This window comes from Papio anubis, chromosome 2 (assembly GCF_008728515.1).
Source record: "Papio anubis isolate 15944 chromosome 2, Panubis1.0, whole genome shotgun sequence".
Taxonomy (NCBI): domain Eukaryota; kingdom Metazoa; phylum Chordata; class Mammalia; order Primates; family Cercopithecidae; genus Papio; species Papio anubis.
In genome coordinates, this window is record NC_044977.1 from 81,985,636 (window position 1) to 82,007,240 (window position 21,605).

Here is a 21,605-nt window from a genome sequence, read left to right on the forward strand (position 1 = left end):
TCTGGCTCACTGCAACCTCCACCTCTAGGACTCAAGCGATTCTTCCACCTCAGCCTCCTGAGTAGCTGGGACTACAGGTATGCTCCACCATGCCTGGCTAATTTTTGTATTTTTAGTAGAGACGGGGTTTCACCATGTTGGCCAGGCTGGTCTCAAACTCCTGGCCTCAAGTGATCTGCCCACCTTGGCCTCCCAAAGTGCTGGATTACAGACGTGAGCAACTGCGCCCGAGTCATTCTACACAATTTTTAAAATTATATTATAATTTATTTATTTATTGAGATGGAGTCTTGCTCTGTCGCCAGGCTGGAGTGCAGTGGCGCGATCTCGGCTCACTGCAACCTCCGCCTCCCTTCAAGTGATTCTTCTGCCTCAGCCTCCCAAGTAGCTGGGACTACAGGCATACACCACCATGCCCAGCTAATTTTTGTATTTTTAGTAGAGACGAGGTTTCACCACGTTAGCCAGGATGGTCTTGATCTCTTGGACCTCGTGATCCGCCCACCTCGGCCTCCCAAAGTGTTGGGATTACAGGCGTGAGCCACCAAGCCTGGCCTAATTTTTGTATTTTTAGTAGAGACAGGGTTTCGCCATGTTGGCCAAGCAGGTCTCAAACTCCTGACCTCAGGCAATCCACCCACCTTGCCTCGCAAAAGTGCTGGGATTACAGACGTCAGCCACCATGCCCAGCCTACAAATTTATATCTAGCATCTCCTCTCCTCAATATCTCCTATGTCAAGCACTCCCCAAAGATAGTACCCACTCTCAGTGTCCCTTGTGACTCCCAGCACATAGTATGTGTTCTATCTAGGCCGTCCTGAAAAGACCCACAAAGTAAAGACTTTGTGCTAGGCACTATGCAAAATATTTTACATATGTTGTCTCATGGAACCCTCACACAATCCTGAGATGGCTATTACTATGATCATCTCCATTTCAGAGGTAGAAACTGAGGCACAGGCCTGGCGCAGTGGCTCATGCCTGTAATTCCGGCACTTTGGGAGGCCGAGGCGGGCAGATCACTTGAGGCCAGGAGTTCAAGACCAGCCTGGCCAACATGGTGAGACCCCCATCTCTACTAAAAATACAAAAATTAGCCGGGCACAGTGGTGCACACCTGTAATCCCAGTTACTCAGAAGGTTGAAGCAGGAAAATGGCTTGAACCTGGGAGGCAGAGGTTGCGGTAAGCCGAGATCTCACCACTGCACTCCAGCCTGGCAACAGAAAAAGAAACTGAGGCACAGAGAGGCTAAGTTATTTGCTCAAGATCACAGTTATAAGCAGTGGCATGGGCTGTCTGATTCTAGCCAGTGCTCTACACACTGCACTGTATTACCACCAATTGAGGGGCTGCAGTGGAAAGGGAAGCTTTAGTGTAAGCCCCAGAAGGATGGAGCCTTGTCTGTGTTGCTCACCACTGCATCCCAGTTCCTGGTACCCAATGGTGACCCAACATCTATTTACTGAAGGCATTTGTTCATAAATGGATGGGCTGGTTTTGCTTGGGTTGGGGGGCAAAGGGTTGCCTTGCACAGGACAGTTGAGTCAGCGGGGATCTCCTTCCTCAATTCTTTTCTCAAAATCCCACTGTGTTGTTTCCAGCAGCTTCAGTCCTTGACCTTGGCCATGCTCTCCAGTTCTGTGGTTCCTACTTTCTTCTTCCTTCAGAGGAGACAGGGCTTGTTCCAGATGTGGGAAGAGGTGGAGAAAGCAAACACAGACCCCACAGAACCTGGCATTTTCTTTCTCAAAGCAGCTTGATTTCAGAAGCCGCCAGAACTTGCTTCAAATTCATCCTCTGCCACTTACCTACCTCCCTCATCTGTCACATGGAGAGATTATTAGCAGCTACCTCACAGAGTTGAGGGAAAAAGAGTTGATGGTATAAAGTGTCTGGCACCCCAGGAAACCCTCAGTAATATGAGAGCGTTCCTGTAAACCAGCTGCCTGGCAAACGTATCCTGCCAGGCAGCCCAGGAAAACCAGAGCAGTTCCTGCATTTTGAACTTCAAGGAACAATAGATAATTATCACCCTGCTGCAACAAATGCTGAAAATGCAGTGTCTTCCCAGTTGCCTGAATTCTCTCATGCTGTCTTATTAATTCAGAGTGGAGGATAAAAGAGACACCTTTGAATGATAAAGACAAAAACCTTTTGTTTTTTTGTGTGGTGACTCAGGCCTGTAATCCAGCACTTTAGGAGGCCGAGGCAAGCGGAACACCTGAGGTCAGGAGTTCAAGACCAGCCTGGCCAACGTGGCGAAACCCTGTCTCTATTAAAAATACAAAAATTAGCTGGGTGTGGTGGTGTGCACCCTACTCAGGAGGCTGAGGCAGAAGAATTGCTTGAGCCCAGGAGGCAGAGGTTGCAGTGAGCTGAGATCATGCCACTGCAATCCAGCTGAGATGACAGAGTGAGACTCTGTCTCAAAACAAAACAAAAAAACAAAACCAAAAAAACCTTTGTTTTTCAACTAAATTTTATATAAAAAAATTTTTTTTGGACAGTGTGTCACTGTCACCCAGACTGTAGTACAATAATGTGATAATGGGTCACTGCAGCCTCAACCTCCCAGGCTCAGCCAATCCTCCCACCCCAGCCTCCCAAGTAACTGAGACTACAAGTACATGCCACCATGCCCAGCTAATTTTTAATGTTTTTATAGAAACAGGGTCTCACCATGTCCTCAGGCTGGTCTTGATCTCCTAGACTCAAGCGATCCTTCTGTGTTGGCCTCCCCAAAATGCTGGGATTACAGGTGTGAGCCGCCTCGCCGTGACTAAATTTTATTTTTTGAATAGGTACTGTAGGCTTACAGCATACATTTCAAATGACATAAAGGGATAAATATTAAAAAGTGACTTCCACCTCTTCCCCTGTCAGCCTCTCCCCTCTCCAGGAGCAACCACTAGTATGAGTTTCTTAAGTGTCCCCTGAAAAATATGATAGGCTTTTCCCTCTTGACAACATATCTAAAATTGCTCCAGATCAAAACACACAAGGCTGCCTCAGTCTTTTTTTCTTTTTTTTTGGAGATAGGGTCTCACTCTGTGAAACTGACCTTCTCAGTCTTAAAATTTGAGAAAGTTACATTTGTCTTATCTGAGTTCCTTTCTCAGTAAACCAACCATGAGTCGTCCCAGATAGTATCAAGGAGCTGAAACTCACCAGATCACTGCATTTGAATGAGTCCAGACCCTTCATCCTTCACGATTGCCTGTCTCCCACGACCTGCTTTCTGTTGACTAACTCCCCTTCCTTATCCTTCCCTGATTCCTGTTTTCCTGCATGTAGTTATATTTCCGCTGTATAAACTCCTAATTTTAGTCAGTCAGGGAGATGGATTTGAGACTGATCTCCCATGTCCACAGCAGCAGCACCCAAGGAAAGCCTTCTTGCCTGGCAATATTCATTGTTTCAGTGATTAGCTTTCTCTTTGGTGAGCGGCAGGACCTAGACGCAACTGCTGGTGTTTTGGTAACAGATTCTGCTGAGTCTAGCCTCAACTGGATGCCATGGGGAGTCCTGGAGCATAAATGATACTAAGGAAGCTTCCAGGCTTTGAGGCAAGGGGGCCAAGCCTTCACATTCCTCCTGTCATTGGCCGCCACCTATAGGGTTGCCAGATTTAGCAAATAAAAATAGAGGATAGGCCAGGCACAGTGGCTCATGTCTGTAATCACCGTGCTTTTGGAGGCTGAGGCAGGAGGATTGCTTGAGCCCAGGAGTTCTTACCCGTTTGTGTGTGTGCAAATGCACAGAAATCCCAGTGGACTGACTGATAGGGGAAGGGTGGGGCTGTGCAGAGGGTGTAGGAGACTCATTTTTTAAGCAATCTTTTTGTTTGATTTTTTTTTTTTTTTTTTTGAGACAGAATTTCGTTCTCGTTGCCCAGGCTGGAGTGCAATGGTGCGATCTCGGCTCACTGCAACCTCCGCCTCCCAGGTTCAAGCAATTCTCCTGCTTCAGCCTCCCAAGTAACTGGGATTACAGGCATGCACCACTGCACCCGGCTAATTTGTTTGTTTTGTTTTGTTCTGGAGTCAGCAATGGCCCGATCTCTGCTCACTTCTACCTCCACCTCCTGGGTTCAAGTAATTCTCCCGCCTCAGCCTCCAGAGTAGCTGGGATTACATGCATGTGCCACCATGCGTAGCTGATTTTATATTTTTAGTAGAGACAGGGTTTCTCCATGTTGGTCAGGCTGGTCTTGAACTCCCAACCTCAGATGATCTATCTGCCTCAGCCTCCCAAAATTTTGGGATTACAGGCGTGAGCCACTGTGCCTGGCCTAATTTTGCATTTTCGGTAGAGACCGGGTTTCACCCAGACTGGAGTGCAATGGCCCGATCTCTGCTCACTTCTACCTCCACCTCCTGGGTTCAAGTAATTCTCCCGCCTCAGCCTCCAGAGTAGCTGGGATTACATGCATGTGCCACCATGCGTAGCTGATTTTATATTTTTAGTAGAGACAGGGTTTCTCCATGTTGGCCAGGCTGGTCTCAAACTCCTGACCTCAGGTGATCCACCTGCCTCAGCCTCCAAAGTGCTGGGATTAGGTGTGAGCCACTGCACCCGACTGTTTGATTTCTTTTAAAGTGACAGCATCATTTTGGTAACACTAATTATTAAATAAAAAATCAGGACCTGCTACTTACATAGTTAGGCACAAGAGGGAGCTGTGGGCCACAGCTCTCTGTTTTTTCTTTTTTTTTTTTCCTCTGCAAAAACAAGCAAAAATACAGAATGCCCAGTTAAATTTGAGTTTCAGATAAATAGAGTGGGACATCTTTATACTAAAAATGTATTTGTTGTTTATCTGAAATTAACATTTAACTGGGCAAACCGTATTTTATCTGGCAACACTTGGACGTGAGAGGAGAACAGGCATAGCCTTGCAGGCATCTCCAGTCATCTGAGGGTAGCTCAACACGGCAGCCAACCCAGAAGGTCGGGGTGGATGCGGGAGTCAGTAAAGGGGACCTGGGAAGGACATAAGTACACCCCTTTCGGGCAGGAACACTGGGGGCAGTGCACCAGACAATGGTAAAAGAAGACTAGAAGCCCTTTCCTAGACCATCAAAACCACCCCCATCACCCAGGGAACAGCGAGACAGCCTGGCCCTGCCCCAGCACCCACCCTTCCGCCAGCAGCTACTGGAGGACATCTTTTCTCCTTCAGTCATTCCCCTGCTTGTCTGCGGGTTATAGCTGGAGCCATGCTTTTTGACTTGGTCTCACCCAGCATTTCTGAACTATATTTAAATGATGGAGGAAACTTTCCTTGGAAGTGATCTTAGAAACCTCTCTCCTAAAAAATGGCTCCAGGGCCCCAGGAAGGGAGATTTTGGGAGAGGGGATAACCACTCATGTAATGAAGCAGCCTGTTTCTGGAGGGGCCTTAAATCCTTTCTTCAAATTCAGAGCTTCTCTCCTGGGGGTTCAAAGAGGTCCTTACAAAGAGATTTGCACCCGGCTTTCTCTGGAGCACTCTGCATCCCTGTTATAGGAACCTGGGGCTCTGTGGGTTTGGACCTAGAAGAGCTCCAGGGAAAATAGCAGGAGGAGGAGTGGGTAACAGTAATGTCTGGCATAACCCCATTTGTGTTATTTAAAAAAAAAATAATCCACAAAACCAACCAGTTTTACACTGCTTACCTGTATGTATGTGTGCAAATGCACAGGAACCCCAATGGACTGACTGATGGGGGAAGGGTGGGGCTATGTAGAGGGTGTAGGAGACTCTCCTTTTTTAAGCAATCTTTTTGTTTGATTTCTTTTAAAGCGACAGAGCATCATTTTGGTAACACTAATAATTATTAAATAAAAATCAGGACCTGCTACTTACATAGTTAGGCACAAGAGGGAGCTGTGGACCTATCTGTATGCTGCTTCTTCCACCTTGGAAGAAAAAAATGCTTCCTCAGCCCACCCCTAAGGCAGGAGAGCTGGACCTGGAAAGCAGGCTCCCATCCCTTATCTGCAATCCTAAAAAAAAAAAAGAGAATCTGGAAACCAAATATCTTCACCCAGCGCCAATGCTTAATCTGAACTAAGGTGAGGCTTACAGCTTTTTTCCCACTTACTGTGGCTAGACATACATTGCATTGCAGAAATACGAATGCATTTATTTGATCATGTGTGGTGGCCCCAGACCCTGCAGAGGGCATCACATGATACATGGAATGAATACACACTGTGATACCTTTCCAGGTTGGAACGCTTCTGAATTCGAATCACGTCTGGCCTGAGAGCTTTGGGGAGGGGCTGTCTTGGCAGCCACCTTTCCAGTTGTCCTTCAGGAAGTCACCTGCCCCCAACCCAGCCAGCTTTGGCCTTTGGTCATCGGAATTGTTACCCTCTTACTGCCCCTACAAACCCTTCCTTCTTCCACCCCCTGCTGCAGCTCCTGGTGTGGCCTCAGATGCCTGTTCATTGCCTTGAGGATTTAAAGACCAGAGATCCAGAAACCAATGAAGGGAAGGTTCCTCCAAGAGCCAAGAGAGAGGGACTGTCCTGTTGCTGAAAGGAGACCTGAGCAGTCACTTGTCCTCTTCCTCTGCCAGACTAGGCTGATGATGGTCACAAGACTCTCCTCTCACTGCCAGCACAGGCAACCCCAAGTCCACACCCTGGTTGGTACCAGCCCCAGGGAGCAAATACTGGGCCCCACAGCCCTGGGGCAGCTGGGGACACCAGAAGAGCCAGCCCCAGGACTGTCACTTGGCAGGTAATTTGAGGATATCTTCACTGCCCTATCTGTGACCAGCCCCGTCCCTCCAAAAAAACCCTCTACTTTTTTGTCTCCTTTCAGGAAATGGAGAAATTGTAAGAACAGCACCCAATTTGGGGTTGGGGAGGGAGAAAAGGCTGATGAGAAGGTCCAGTCTGTGGTTAAAGGGTGATGCTGGGCCGGGCGCGGTGGCTCAAGCCTGTAATCCCAGCACTTTGGGAGGCCGAGGTGGGCGGATCACGAGGTCAGGAGATGGAGACCATCCTGGCTAACATGGTGAAACCCCGTCTCTACTAAAAATACAAAAAATTAGCCGGGCGAGGTGGCAGGTGCTTGTAGTCCCAGCTACTCAGGAGGCTGAGGCAGGAGAATGGCGTGAACCCGGGAGGCGGAGCTTGCAGTGAGCCGAGATCACACCACTGCACTCCAGCCTGGGCGACAGAGCGAGACTCCGCTTCAAAGAAAAAAAAAAAAAAGGGTGACGCTGGAAGAGCTGAAAGGTGATAGCTCCTCCAAAGCAGAAGGCTGGGGCCTGCACGTGTTAAAATCTACAGCCACCATTTTAGAACAATGTTAGTTACCTAAGCAACCCACGATCCTAAGAACAATATCCAGGGCTTGGAAAGTAAATAAGGCGGCCTAAATGCAGCATTTATCTATAAATATTAGACCCCAAATTTGTTTGAAGGCAGGTATAGCCCCTGGCCAGTAAGCAATCCCTCTAACAGATGCCTGGGCAGACCCCTGCAGAGCCTCAGGGCTGGCTTCTGAAGTGGCAGCTAGGAGCAGCCACATATTTTTTTTCTTTTCTTTCTTTTTTTCTTTTCTTTTCTTGAGACAGAGTCTTGCTGTGCTGCCCAGGTTGGAGTGCAGTGGCGCAATCTTGACTCACTGCAACCTCCGCCTCCCGGGTTTAAGCAATTCTTGTGCCTCAGCCTCCCCAGTAGCTGGGACTACAGGTGTGCACCACCATGCCTGGCAAATTTTTTGTATTTTTAGTAAAGAAGGGGTTTTGCCATGTTGGCCAGGCTGGTCTTAAACTCCTAACCTCAGGTGATCTAGCTGCCTCAGCTTCCCAAAATTCTGGGATTACAGGCGTGAGCCACTGTGTCCGGCCAGGCCACATCTCTTGACTGCTTTCCATGCCAGACCCCAGAGAGGCAACGAGACTGAGCCGAGACTTCTCCCAAAGCCGAATATTGTTGGGAACAAACAACACTCATTTCCACAGTATTGGGGGCGGGGAGAGGGTATCAGCAAGGTGAATGAGCCCTTCCGAAGTAGATGACACTCTAGTCCTGGTTATTAAAGAGGCTGGAGTGGAGAGGGCAAGCTGTCCCTGGGTATGTCCTTAGCAGAATGATGTCGGAATCCAGGTGAGTTCTGTTTCCTGTCCAGCAGGAGGCTGGGCAGTTGGAAGTCCTTAACTATGATAAATGAACAACTGGCTCACCTTCTTCAATGGGGGCTCAAGCCAGGAGGTGTGCCCCCAGCAATCTACAGCTAAGGCTGCCACACACTGGCCTGGTCCAGGTGAGCCAGTGGAGCCCCAGGCGGACTGGTAAGTTATGAGGGAGAGCTCCTGCCTGAACAGGTAAAAGCATTGTTTTTACACATTACCTTGAGTTATACACTGAGAGGCTTCCCTTTCCTCGTAAGCTATGTGACTTTGGGCAAGATTCTTCACTGCTCCATGCCTCGGTACCTCTGCTGTAAAACTGGCATGGTGTCATACGTACAGGGCTGCGTGAAAACACTTAGAATAGCCCCTGGCATATACTTACAAAGTTTAGTCCTCCAGCCTGGCCTGACATAGGTTCTGAGAATTTCCTCTGGGCAAAGCAACAAGGTTCCCCAGGACAGGGAATATTCACTGGGGCTCAAATGGAAGATACAGGCTTACACAGGCAGTCTCATCAGTTTGATGCATTTGTTACATCAATCACTCCTACTGTTACCTCTGTCCAGGACAAGGAGCCCAGACTGACTCCAAACTGAGTTCTCACCGTTGCTTGTCCCTCTTCAACACCTGACCAGAAGGGTCTGCCCACAGCAGCCCTGAAGGCCCCAACTCCAGGCAGTGGGATCGAGAGCCCAGCTGCAGCTGTGATTCCTGGGGCTTTCCATTGTTATTTCACAAGTTCCTGGCAGTCTTTCAGGGGGTGCTGTGGTGAATGAGTACTTTCTTCTTCCCGACTGTCATCAAAGGCACACACCATAGAGCACAGCGGGGTGTGGCATGGGGGACTCAGAGCAGAGGCAGGAATTCAGACACAAGAGTCTTTCTTCTGAGCGTGGCCAGAATTGCAGAACCAAGCAAGAACCTGAAAACCCACCTTATAGTTAAAAATGACTCCTTCATACCCTCTGCTCACAATTTGTAGTAAGTGCTTTCTGGTGACAGCAGAGGGGATGGAAGCTGTGTCCAGCTGCAGAAACTGCCTACTGTCCTTCTGGGCTGGGATGGATGGCACACACCCTGCCTGAATGACCCCATGGTGGGCACAGTTCAGGGACTGCTTTTGATGTCATCTTTAGCTGGTATTCATCCCAGAGCATAAGAATTCCTGTATCCACTATGGTTTCCCAGAGCATAAGAATTCCTGTATCCACTATGGTTTCTGACCTGAGGTGCTTATCCCAGGTCTGGGGTTTCTTCAGTGACCCTGAGGAAACCATCTCTCATCACCTAGGCCCACCAACACTGAACCCCTCTCCCACTATACTCAGAATTCTTGGTGAATATAGGAAATTGGAACAAATAAAATGTCTAATATCTACTTTCTTTTCTACTTCATTGATTTTTGGTTTTGTCTGTATTACTTCCCTTTATTTTTCTCTGGCTTTGATACTATTTCTTTTCTCATTTCTTGAGATAGAAGCTTAATTTATTGATTTTTCTTTCCTTTTTTCTTTCTTTTCTTTTTTTTCTTTTCTTTTCTTTTCTTTTATAAGAGATGAGGTCTTGCCATGCTGCCGAGGCTGGTCTCAAACTCCTGGGCTCAAGCAATCCTCCTGCCTTGGCCTTCCAAGGTGTTGGAACTACAGGTGTGAGCTACTCCACCTAGCGTCTTCCCTTCTAATATACGTTTTGAAGCCTATAAATTTCCCTCGGAGCAGTGCTTTAGCTGCATCCCAGCTTGATGTCATATTCTCATATCTTCTTCTTGTTTTTAAGCTCTAAGTTCCATTCTTCTCTGGTAAACTAAAATATTCAAACACAGTCCTGAATTCCAATTTAAACTATAAAGTTTATCTCACCTTATTCCCAGAATGACTTGGATGTAGATTTTCTGTAAAAAAAAAATTGGAAACAGGGAAGCTCCTGGGGAGTTTAGGGCTCCTAAATCCTATAGAAGAGAGTCAAAAAGAATAGTTTGATGACTCTTGCCTTTTGTTTTTGATATACATTTTCCAGTGAATGATTTTTTTTTTTTTTTTTTTGACATAGACTTTTGCGCTTGTTGCCCAGGCTGGAGTGCAATGGCACAATCTCGGCTCATGGCAACCTCTGCCTCCCGGGTTCAAGCGATTCTCCTGCCTCAGCCTCCAGAGTAGCTGGGAATACAGGCACCTGCCGTCGCGCCTAATTTTTTGTATTTTTTTTTTTTTTAGTAGAGATGGGGTTTCACTATGTTGACCAGGCTGGTCTCGAACTCCTGACCTCAGGTGATCCACCCGCCTCAGCCTCCCAAAGTGCTGGGATTACAGGCGTGAGCCACTGCACCCAGCCTTAAAAAACACATTTTAGGTCAGGCGCGGTGGCTCAAGCCTGTAATCCCAGCACTTTGGGAGGCCGAGATGGGTGGATCACGAGGTCAGGAGATCAAGACCATCCTGGCTAACATGGTGAAACCTCATCTCTACTAAAAAAAAATACAAAAAACTAGCCGGGCGAGGTGACGGGCGCCTGTGGTCCCAGCTACTCGGGAGGCTGAGGCAGGAGAATGGCGTGAACCCGGGAGGCGGAGCTTGCAGTGAGCCCAGATCGTGCCACTGCACTCCAGCCTGGGCAACAGAGCAAGACTCCATCTCAAAAAAAAAAAAAACACACACATTTTAAAGTTAACAGAAAATGTGCCAACATTGCACCTAATTAGGAGTTCAGAAACAGAAACCACCTGCATGTTGCTGATCTAGACTTATTAAATTTATTTCATGTCACTATGGTCACTTTTACAGCTGTTTAGACTTATTTTTAATCACATTACTCTTCACAGAATTCACAGAATTCATTAACAAACTAGTATGTTACATCCAAGGGTTCTTAGTAGCACACCGAAATAGAAAAAGAGGCCCACGAGTTGTTGCTTCTGTGTGGAACCTGAGTCTGATTACTTAGACAGATGTCTAGAACATTATTGCTTTATTAGGCCTATTTTTTAAAATAATAAATTATCCCTAGGAAACCCACCCTGCCAGGTGCTCATTCTGCGACTGCTGTGGGTTCACTCAGAACATACCTAACTCGTGGGTACTGAATGAACCACCCACCCACGTACCCTGCTGCTCCAGCGGCTGGAGCAATGCCCCTCCATGCATGTAAACATTTTCTACAGCTTGCCACTTTCCTCCCTGGTCTTGCAGCCAATGGGCTGCAGTCATACATGGGTCTCTATGTAAAATTTAAATTAGACCTAAACAACAGGGTTCGGCAAATGAGGACTAATGCTCCTATAAAAGCCACTGCCCATGCAAGGGAATACACCTGAAGCAACAAAAATATCTTGAGTCTCCAACTATAAGGAATGTCTCAAAGAAAATGTCCTTGACTTAATTACGGTCCAAGGTGGCTGCTTTGCATAAGCTTGTCAGTGACATGAACTTGAAGACTTCGTGGTAGATTTCATGGCTAGGGTTTCTTATTTTGTTCCATATGAGTTTCTATTTTGTGAAAAATATCTTGGAGGTTTTCGCGTGGTCCCCAAAGCTCTGGGGAACCGTGGATACCAGGGATAAGGAACTGGCTTCCTCAGGGTCACTGGCGCTCCGACCGCATTTGGGGCAGGATCCCTGAGAGTGGTGGCCGCGTCAGACTTGGGGGATGGGAGTGGGTGCTGTGTGCAGAATGCAGGCTGCAGTCAGGGCCTCAGTCCAGCTTCTTGTTGTTGTCTGTGTTGTGCACAGAAGCTAAAAAGTCGATTATGAGCTTGGCTGTCTTCCTGGGTCTCTCCATCACTACCGAGTGCCCACAGTTTTCCAGAAGCTCCACCTGGCAGTTGGCAATTGACTTGGCCAACATGTCTGCCCCAGACACATCCAGCACCTGCCAGGCAAGAAAGGGAGCTGGATGATACACAAAGATTCAGACACCCACATGTGCACTCCGTGGACAGAACTTCCACGAAGGTCTGACAGGGGTCAGTGGGGCAGGAGGATGTGAATTTTAGGACCAAGTCCCTTTGGTGTTGGGGCTTGTGGCTTTCTGAATGGAAGTAACCATGATGCCTCCTGTTTTATTCTGCAACTCTGTGTCAGGGGTTGGGCCGCTGTCAGCAATACTGAGGTAGAAAACACATTTTCCTTGCCCTTGAGGAGGTTATGGTACGATGGGGAAGCCAGAGAGCACAGGGGATGAGCAGGGTCGAGGGAAGACCTCATTCCTGAGTCCTGGCAGAGCAGAGAGGGGACAAGGGAGGAGCATTCATGGATGTGGAAACAGCACAGGGTGGGAGATCATGGTGAGTACAAGGGTCACCAAGGAGCATGGCGGCTGAGACACCAAGCACATGGGCAGTGGAGGTGGCATGGTGGGGAGAAGGGGCAGAAAGGAGGGCACTGCTCCTACAGCCACACAGACCATGGGGAGCCACGGGCTGTGTTAAGGTGAGTGACTTGATCAGGCTGGCCTTGTGGCTGGTTAGGGCAGCCCAAGCTATGGGAAGGATGCAAGAGGGGAAGGCTAATTATCACAAGCTGGGGGCATCTCTTTTTTTTTTTTTTTTTGAAATGGAGTTTCATTCTTTTGCCGAGGCTGGAGTGAAGTGGCGCGATCTCAGCTCACTGCAACCTCCACCTCCCAGGTTCAAGCGATTCTTCTGCCTTAGCCTCCCCAGTAGCTGGGATTATAGGCACCTAGCATCATGCCTGGCTAATTTTTATATTTTTAGTAGAGATGGGGTTTCGCCACGTTGGCCAGGCTGGTCTCGAACTCCTGACCTCAGGTGATCTACCTGCCTCAGCCTCCCAAAGTGCTAGGATTACAGGCGTGAGCCACAGCACCCAGCTGGGGTTATCTCTTTGAAGGTCCTCTGGGGATCCCCAGAGCTGTGTGTTTCCTGGCTCTAACGTCTGCGGATATGGGGAATGCTTTTCCAACATGAAAGCCAGAACTTTTCCAGGGCTGACCCTTTCCAAACAACTCATTTCCTCTCATTTTCCTCTGGGTCCCCGGCTACTATCCAATCCACCTCCATCTTTTTCCCCAACATCCTCCCTCGGAAGTGGATCCACATTCACTCTCCTTCTCTTTGTTGCCTTTACCTTCAATTCATCCCAGACAAGAGGGCCCCTCCTCCCCATCCTTAACAGCAAAAGCAAAAGCCCCAACAAACTCAAGCATCTTCTGTGTCTTTGCTCTATTCTCACCAACTCAAACTATTAAAACCAAGATTTTCTGCCCACTGGGGAGTTAAGGTAAGAGGATGCCTCAGTCAAGGAACAGAGCACTGCAAGGTGTCCCTGGACCAGGAAAAGGAACAGCTAATGGGGAGCTTAACAGCTAATTCCAGCCAAGGAAATGGAAACCTCTGCCATGTCACTCACTCACAGCTAAGGCTGCCATGGCAACCCACAGAGCAGGAATAACACCCAGCTACTGTGGAAACACCCAGAAGAAACGCAGATGTAGTCAACCAGTGAAAAAAGCATGAAAAAGTAGAAAGTCCCAACTGAGTGTCTTTTTTTTGTTTGTTTGTTTTGAGACAGGATCTCGCTCTGTTGCCCAGGCTGGAGTGCAGTGGCAGGATCATGGCTCACTGCAGCCTTGACCTCCCGGGCTCAAGTGATCCTCCCACCTCAGCACCCCCCAGGTAGCTGGGATGACAGGTATGCACCACCATGCCCAACCAAAACTGAGTGTCTATCCTGCAGAGAGATCAGAAACCACAACTCACAGGGAAAAATACCCATATGAGCTGCTGGCTTTGGCATTGTTTGCTGGTTAGCATTACAAATCCATTATTCCCCACGGCCACCCAGAGGTATGTGCAACTACTGAACAGCCCCTGATGAGATACACACATCTGTGGGAACCATATCAGCTATTTCCTAAATAGACTATTCATATAAATGGTCAAAATTTTTTCCTGGGCTGGGTGTGGTGGCTCACATCTATAATCTCAGCACTCTGGCAGGCCGAGGTGGGAAGATCTCTTGAACCCAGGAGTTCGAGACCAGCCTGGGCAACATAGTAAGACTTCATCTCTGTAAAAAAATTAAAAATTAGCTGGGTATGGTGGCGCATGCCTGTAGTACCAGCTCCTTGAGAGGCTGAGGTGGGAGCATTGCTTGAGCTCAGGAGGTTGAGGCTGCAGTGAGCTATGGTTGCACCACTGCATTCTAGCCTGGGTGACAGAGCAAGAACCAGTCTCAAAACAAACAAACAAACAAACCCTCACAAAAAACAAAAATCAAAACCTTTTCCTGCATCGCTTCACACCAGTGCTAAAACTAGGGTGAGGCAAGTGAGGCACTCGCCTAAGGCACAAAATTTGAGTGCCAAAAAACTCATAAATTCAGAGAAAAATATTTTGGTGTAGTATATTTAAAAAACATTAATGGGCCGGGCGCGGTGGCTCAAGCCTGTAATCCACTTTGGGAGGCCTAGACGGGCGGATCACGAGGTCAGGGAGATCGAGACCATCCTGGCTAATACAGGAAACCCGGCCTCTCTATTAAGAAATACAAAAAACTAGTCATGTAGGTGGAGCGGGCTTGTAGTCCCAGCTACTCGGGAGGCTGAGGCCGAGAATGGCGTGGAACCCGAGGCGGAGCTTGCAGTGAGCTGGGAGATCCGCCACTGCACTCCAGCCCGGCGATGAGCCAGACCTCGCCTCAAAAAAAAAAAAAAAAAAAAAACTTAATGGAAAAAGACACACGATGAAAAACATCAAAATTATAAATACAGATAAGATCTGACCCTGCGCTTTCATGACACCATCTCTCTCATCTCACCCTTGTCTTGGGCCTGTTATGCACTATAGGGGTAGGTAGATGATAAGCTGCTGGAGGGCAGGGATCCTGGCTGTCTTGGTCCCTACTGTATCCTCAGGGCCTAATACAGTGTTAGGCACATACTAGATGCTCAATAAATGCCTGTTAACTGGATTAAATGTGTAGTCAGTCAGGTGGTGGGTTTACCCCTTCACTAGTTGGTTTGTTGGCTCAATTTCTCGCTTGTTTGCACACTCACTGAGTACTCTGGGTCTCCTGCATACCAGGTATGGTGCTGGCAGGGAGAAGGGACATAAAGAATAATAGCCTGTCTGTCTCTAGATGGCCCTCCCGCTTTGGTGGACTGAACATAGAGGAGTGATGCTTGAACTGAAGCACGCAGAAACCCTCTCAGGAAGGGCTGCCATGTTTGGGTGTACAGGTTGTATACTGCCCAAATCCATCATTCACATAAATGACAATGCACATGGCTCCCCCTGCAGCTGTGCAGTATAGCAGCCAGCCTACAGGGATCCAAAGAAGAAGGAGGCTGAATTTGGCCTGGTAGGGGCAGGTGCTGTGACACCAAATGTTGATGACAGAGCAGGAAAAGAGCCAGTGAGCTTGGGAGGCAAAAGGCTGTGAAATAAAAGACTCGCTGAAGCCTCTGCTATTTGGCCTCTGTCCCAGGGACAGTCCACAAAACACATGAAGGATCTGATCGTATTTATAGCAAGCCCATAGAATGTCAGGCTCTTTTTCTGGAACAAAATGGACTTCTGAGTCTGGGAAAAAATTCGAGACCATGCATTGAGGCTACCAACAGAGGCAAAGGGCATGAGCAATCTAATCTAATACCAGCTAACCTAATCATTTTTTTTTTTTTGTAATTGGAAGATCACTTGCATATGTATTATTTCATTTGAGCCTCAAAATAACCCCAGTACTAGAAGAGAAACCCTCAATTTAGAGGGGCTGAGTTACTTGCTCAAGGTCATGGGCTGACCAAGGACAAAAACAGGGCTGGAACACAGACTTTCAGACTCCAAGGCCAGTGTCCTCGCTTCTGTGCTGTCTCCACAGGAAGATGGGTTACGGCCTCTTCCTGTTGGCTCCTGAGAGCCCCAAATCATCTTTGGGGATTTTAGAACAACAGAAAGCCTTCACTGTTCTGGCTCTGATTCCTGATCAAATGACTCTCTGCTGGCATAGCCCAGGGCACAAACAAAGCTTCTTTCAGTCCTTTGATGCTACAGAAGAGAGTACATGAGATCCCCTCCTCTCCACGTCCACAAACCCACACTGTGAAACCTTACCATGCCTGGCTCATCTAAGACACCATTACCTCTTACTCTGTGTACACGCCATGGGCACAGCCTGGCTGCTCCTCCCTACTCTCTCCTGCCTGGGCCATTCATGCACTTGTGGGTCTTTGTGGCCACAGCGTGACCTCCTGCCAGTTAAAAATTGATGCATTGGCTGGGCACAGTGGCTCAAGCCTGTAATCCCAGCACTTCGGGAGGCTGAGACGGGTGGATCACGAGGTCAGGAGATCGAGACCATCCTGGCTAACACGGTGAAACCCCGTCTCTACTAAAAAATACAAAAAAAACTAGCCGGGCGAGGTGGCAGGCGCCTGTAGTCCCAGCTACTCGGGAGGCTGAGGCAGGAGAATGGCGTGAACCCGGGAGGCGGAGCTTGCAGTGAGCTGAGATCCGGCCACTGCACTCCAGCCTGGGCGACAGAGCGAGACTCCATCTCAAAATAAAAATAAAAAAATAAAAATTGATGCATTTAGGTAAAAGGTATGCAGGTATACTCTGTATTTTATTTTTATTTTTTGAGATAGGATCCTGCCCTGTGGCCCAGGCTGGTGTGCAGTGAAGCAATCATGGCTCACTGCCACGTCCATATCCTGGACTCAAGTGACCCTCCTGCCTCACCTGAGACTACAGGTGCATACCACCATGCTTGGCTACTTTTTAAAAAATTTATTTTTTATAGAGATGGGATCTCACTATGTTGCCCAGGTTGGTCTCGAACTCCTGGGCTCAAGTGATCCTCGTGCCTTAGCCTCCCAAAGTGCTGGCATTATAGGTGTAAGCCACCATGCCTGGCCTTTTTTCAAATTTTCTATAAGTTTGAAGTTATTTCAAAATAAAATATTTTTTTAAAATAGAAGGAATAAATCTGTTTGGGCTGACATGAAATGATTTCCCAGATACGTACTTCTTTTATATATATATATGTGAATATCATATATATGTACACACACATATATGATCTTATATGCGTAATTATATATATCTAAGCTTTCAAACATGCATCTTAGATGCCAGTGTATCTAGTATATTTGAAAGCTTAGATATGTATAGGTATGCATATATATACACTATATGTGTGCTTAGAATAGGAGTAGGCAAACAATGGCTCGCTGCCTGTTTTTATAAATAAAGGTTCACTAGAATACAGCCATGCCACTTGTTTACATATTGCCCATGGCTGCTTTTATGCTACAAGGTCAGAGTTACTCACCCAGGCTAGAGTGCAGTGGCGTGATCTCGGCTCACTGCAAGCTCCACCTCCTGGGTTCACGCCATTCTCCTGCCTTAGCCTCCTGAGTAGCTGGGATTACAGGTGCCCGCCACCAAGCCCAGCTGATTTTTTTGTATTTTTTTAGTAGAGATGCAGTTTCACTATGTTAGCCAGGATGGTCTCGATCTCCTGACCTTGTGATCCACCCGCCTCAGCCTCCCAAAGTACTGGGATTACAGGCATGAGCCACCACGCCCGGCCTGAAGATTTTTTATACCATGTGACTACATGGCTTTGATAAAAATGCTTTTTAAAAATGATTTAAAATTGCCTTTCCTTTTACCAAACCAAATGTTGTTTCTCTCAACTCCCAGAACCCTGCCCACTGTCAACACCGGCACCCAACACAGGTGCCTTCCCCCTTTCTTGACAGCAGCGATCAGCTCACTCCATAAATAATCACTTGTTCTTCCTCAAGGTCGTTTTTCCTCAGAGGCCCTGGTGACCAGCACAGACCACCGCGGGGATGTGTTACATACCTGGTCTTGTTTCCCCCAGATGATCTGCGTCGGAACCTTAATCTTGTCCATGTTCTGATGGAGGGAGTATCTGGACTTCTCACTGACGATTTCCAAAAACACTTGTCAGAAAAGGAAAACAAAGTTAGCATGTGCTGGACTGTGCCTGTGGCATCACCGCGGAATCAAGGGATAGTCACTAGGTCCAGGCCACCACTTCCTCTCTTCAGGGGCCCAAGGAGACATTCAAAGTGTCAGAGATTTAAGAAATAAAAGCCATCCATCCACAGAGCTTCACCTGTAACAAGCTCCAAGCTGAAAGTAGGGCTACTTACGCTTTCGGTAGAAGTTGTTATGAGGGATGCGGACATCGACAAGGCCTTGCAGGATCTAAGGATAAATAACCCAAAGTTAGAGAGCAAGGGAAGACTCATTTCCTCAGGCATCTCACAGCTCTGCGACAATAAATGGGAATGAGGTCCAGCAATTTTTCGCACTGTCAAGGTCTTTAGAGCCTGGTCCTCTGAATTCCCATGATGCAGCATACAGTCTAATGGGGAGTTAGGCTTCCAAGAAGCTTTTCTTTTTTAATTATTATTATAAAGGAACTTGGGTAATATAGTGAAGCCGGAGGTGCCCTACAGCATGTTAAAGACACCTGAGATGACCTGACAGCAACTTTAGCTTGAGAGATTCTCTGCTTCACTTAAGATGTAATCAGGACGGGCCGGGCATGGTGGCTCATGCCTGTAATCCCAGCACTTCGGGAGGCCAAGGCAGGCAAATCACTTGAGGCCAGGAGTTTGAGACCAGCCTGGCCAACATGGTGAAACCCCCATCTCTACTAAAAAGATAAAAACTAGCCAGATGTGGTGGTGCATGTCTATAATCCCATCTACTCGGGAGGCTGAGGCAGGAGAATCACTTGAACCCGGGAGGTGGAGGTTGCAGTGAGCTGAGATTGTGCCACTGTACTCCAGCCTGGGTGACAGAGCAAGACTCCATCTCAAAAAAAAAAAAAAAAAAAAAAAGACATAATAAGGATGACCACAATATCAAGTAATGAGCTAGTAATATCCAAATGCAGAATGAGTTCCATTAAAAAAAATTAAACCACTGGGAATGATAGGTCTATTAAACAACGAAGAAATAAACTACTGAGAAGATTCTGGGGAGGGTTCCACAGTCCCACTGGGGAGGGTTCAACAGTCCTTTGTTTATCATTTGACACTGTCTTTGCCTTCCCTGCTGAGGGCTGGTGAGGGCTGCAGCCAATGTGGACAGGCCACATATCCTGGACCTGGGCTACTGACCCAAAAAGGTAGTGGTGGCTGGAAGGAATGCAGTCCTTCTCTTCCTCCTGCCTCAGGACTTCTGAGGTAGAGTACAGGGTTCACCTTAGTGGCTGTACTCCTCTACTCCTCTCCTCTACCTGCAAACAGGTCTGAACTCTTTTTTTTTTTGAGACGGAGTCTTGCTTTGTCACCCAGGCTGGAGTGCAGTGGCCGGATCTCAGCTCACTGCAAGCTCCGCCTCCCGGGTTTACGCCATTCTCCTGCCTCAGCCTCCCGAGCAGCTGGGACTACAGGCGCCCGCCACCTCGCCCGGCTAGTTTTTTGTATTTTTTAGTAGAGACGGGGTTTCACCGTGTTAGCCAGGATGGTCTCGATCTCCTGACCTTGTGATCCGCCCACCTCGGCCTCCCAAAGTGCTGGGATTACAGGCGTGAGCCACCGCGCCCGGCCCGGGTCTGAACTCTTTAAATGCACTCTCTCAGGAGTCCTGTGCACTGACTGAAAGTGGGGAAGACCCAGCCATGGCTGCTATGGACTAAACCAACCCTCTGGAGCATCACTAGACTCTAACTCATTCAGCCTGGACATGAGGACAATGACAATTTATTGAATAACAACATTGTGCTCAGCATCAGACATTTTCTTTGTTCAGCTATCCATCCTGTACCCACATATCTATTCATCTTGTATTCATCCATCTTCCACCTTTGCTCAATCCAGCCATCCATCCTGAACCACATATGCATTTGTCTACCTATCTATCCTGCATTCACCAATCCATCCAACCTTCATCTCTGCATTAACCAGATACCCTCCCATCCATCCATCTAACCATTCAGCCATCTATCCATCCTGCAGACCTAAATCATGTGTGCACTGGCACATGAATCAATTCGTATGCAAAAATCTATCCTGCATCTACCCACCCATCCATTTTCCATTCTTGCATCATCCAGGCATCCTCTCATCCATCAATCCATCCAGGCATCCTCTCATCCATCAATCCATCCAGGCATCCTCTCATCCATCAAGCCATCCAATCTATACCTAAGAGCTACTTCATGCAAGCACTGTGCTAAAGTCTGGGGATAGAACAGGCAATTAAGACAAAGTCCCTAGTGGAAGACACAGACATGCAACCACAACACAATATGACATGGTGGGCTGAGTGCACACGTGCTCCTTCTCTCCTAGGAAGGAAAGACTTTTGGAGCTGCCATTTATTTTTCTCTCGGTGTTTTCATATCCCTGACAACCCAAAACATGGAGTTTTCTAAAACACCATTTGGCCACTCTATTCTGGGAAGAGATCAGTGCTGGGAGAAAGGAATGCAACTTCATGGCTAAGAAGGGATTTCAGGGGTGGATCATGCCACAGCATCAGATTCTGGGTGTTTCCTGAGGGACAGGCTATATCTATTAACCGAGCCATGTTCACAACTTCCGAATGGGACCCATTCTCTCGAGTCTTAGGAGGACCCACCCACCCCCAGGCAGGGCCCAGCTCCTACAACAGACGGAGATAATTTGGGGTCACGAAGCCTCAGCCATGGACTCTCCTCTCTTGGTTCTTCATGCCATTTCCCTAGATGACCTCATTCAGGCCCCAAACCTTCAATATTAGCATCTGCTGATGGCTCCAGTGGTACAGCTTCAGGCCAGACTTCCCTCAGCTACACCTTGACCTCTGCACTTGCAGGCCTCACAAGCAACCTGAACTTAACACATGAAAAATGGAGCCCCTGGTATATTCCCCAAACCTGCCCTTGTCCCTCTTCAGAATATACTACCTCTATTTTTGGTTTTGGTTTTGTTTTTTTGAGACAGGGTCTCACTCTGTCGCCTAGGATGGAGTGCAGTGGCATGATCTTGGCTCCCTGCAGCCTCTGCCTCCTGGGCTCAGGTGATCCTCTCACCTCAGCCTCCCGTGTAGCTGGAACTATAGGCATGCGCCACCATGCTTGGCTAATTTTTTAAAACAATTTTTTTGTACAGATGGGGTTTTGCCGTGTTGCCCAGGCTGGTCTCGAACTCCTGCACTCATGCAATCCACCCACCTTGGCCTCCCAAAGTGCGAACCACCATGCCCAGCCAGGAAAAAACTACCTTTATCCATGCAGGACCTCAAGTGCTGGAAGTCACCTGTGACTCCTTCCCTTTCCCCAGCCCCCATTTCCAATTTGCCTGTACATCCTGTCCATTCTTTCTCAAATCTCTTGTTTCCATTGCTACCACCCTAGTCTACACCACCATCATCTCCAAGGCATGATAGTTCCCAGATGGGTTCCTCTGTTCCATTTGGGCTCTCCTACAATTCTTCAGTGGTCCTATTATACTTAGAAAAACCCCTGGCTCTTTTCCATAACC

General features: G+C 47.8%; 1 protein-coding gene across 2 annotated transcripts in view; it reads right to left on the reverse strand.

The window, feature by feature from the left end:
• Positions 1 to 10,864: 10,864 nt before the first annotated feature.
• The window catches only part of ABHD6 (abhydrolase domain containing 6), a 55,916-nt gene continuing 45,175 nt past the window's right edge, over positions 10,865 to 21,605 (reverse strand). For both annotated transcript variants that reach the window (XM_003894250.4, XM_003894251.3), the window contains 3 exons: positions 18,279 to 18,333; positions 17,965 to 18,065; positions 10,865 to 12,002 (listed from right to left, as the gene is read on the reverse strand). In XM_003894250.4, the coding sequence (XP_003894299.1) occupies positions 11,826 to 12,002; positions 17,965 to 18,065; positions 18,279 to 18,333 (333 nt within the window). In that variant the 3' untranslated portion in view covers positions 10,865 to 11,825. The remainder of the gene's footprint in view (positions 12,003 to 17,964; positions 18,066 to 18,278; positions 18,334 to 21,605) is intronic.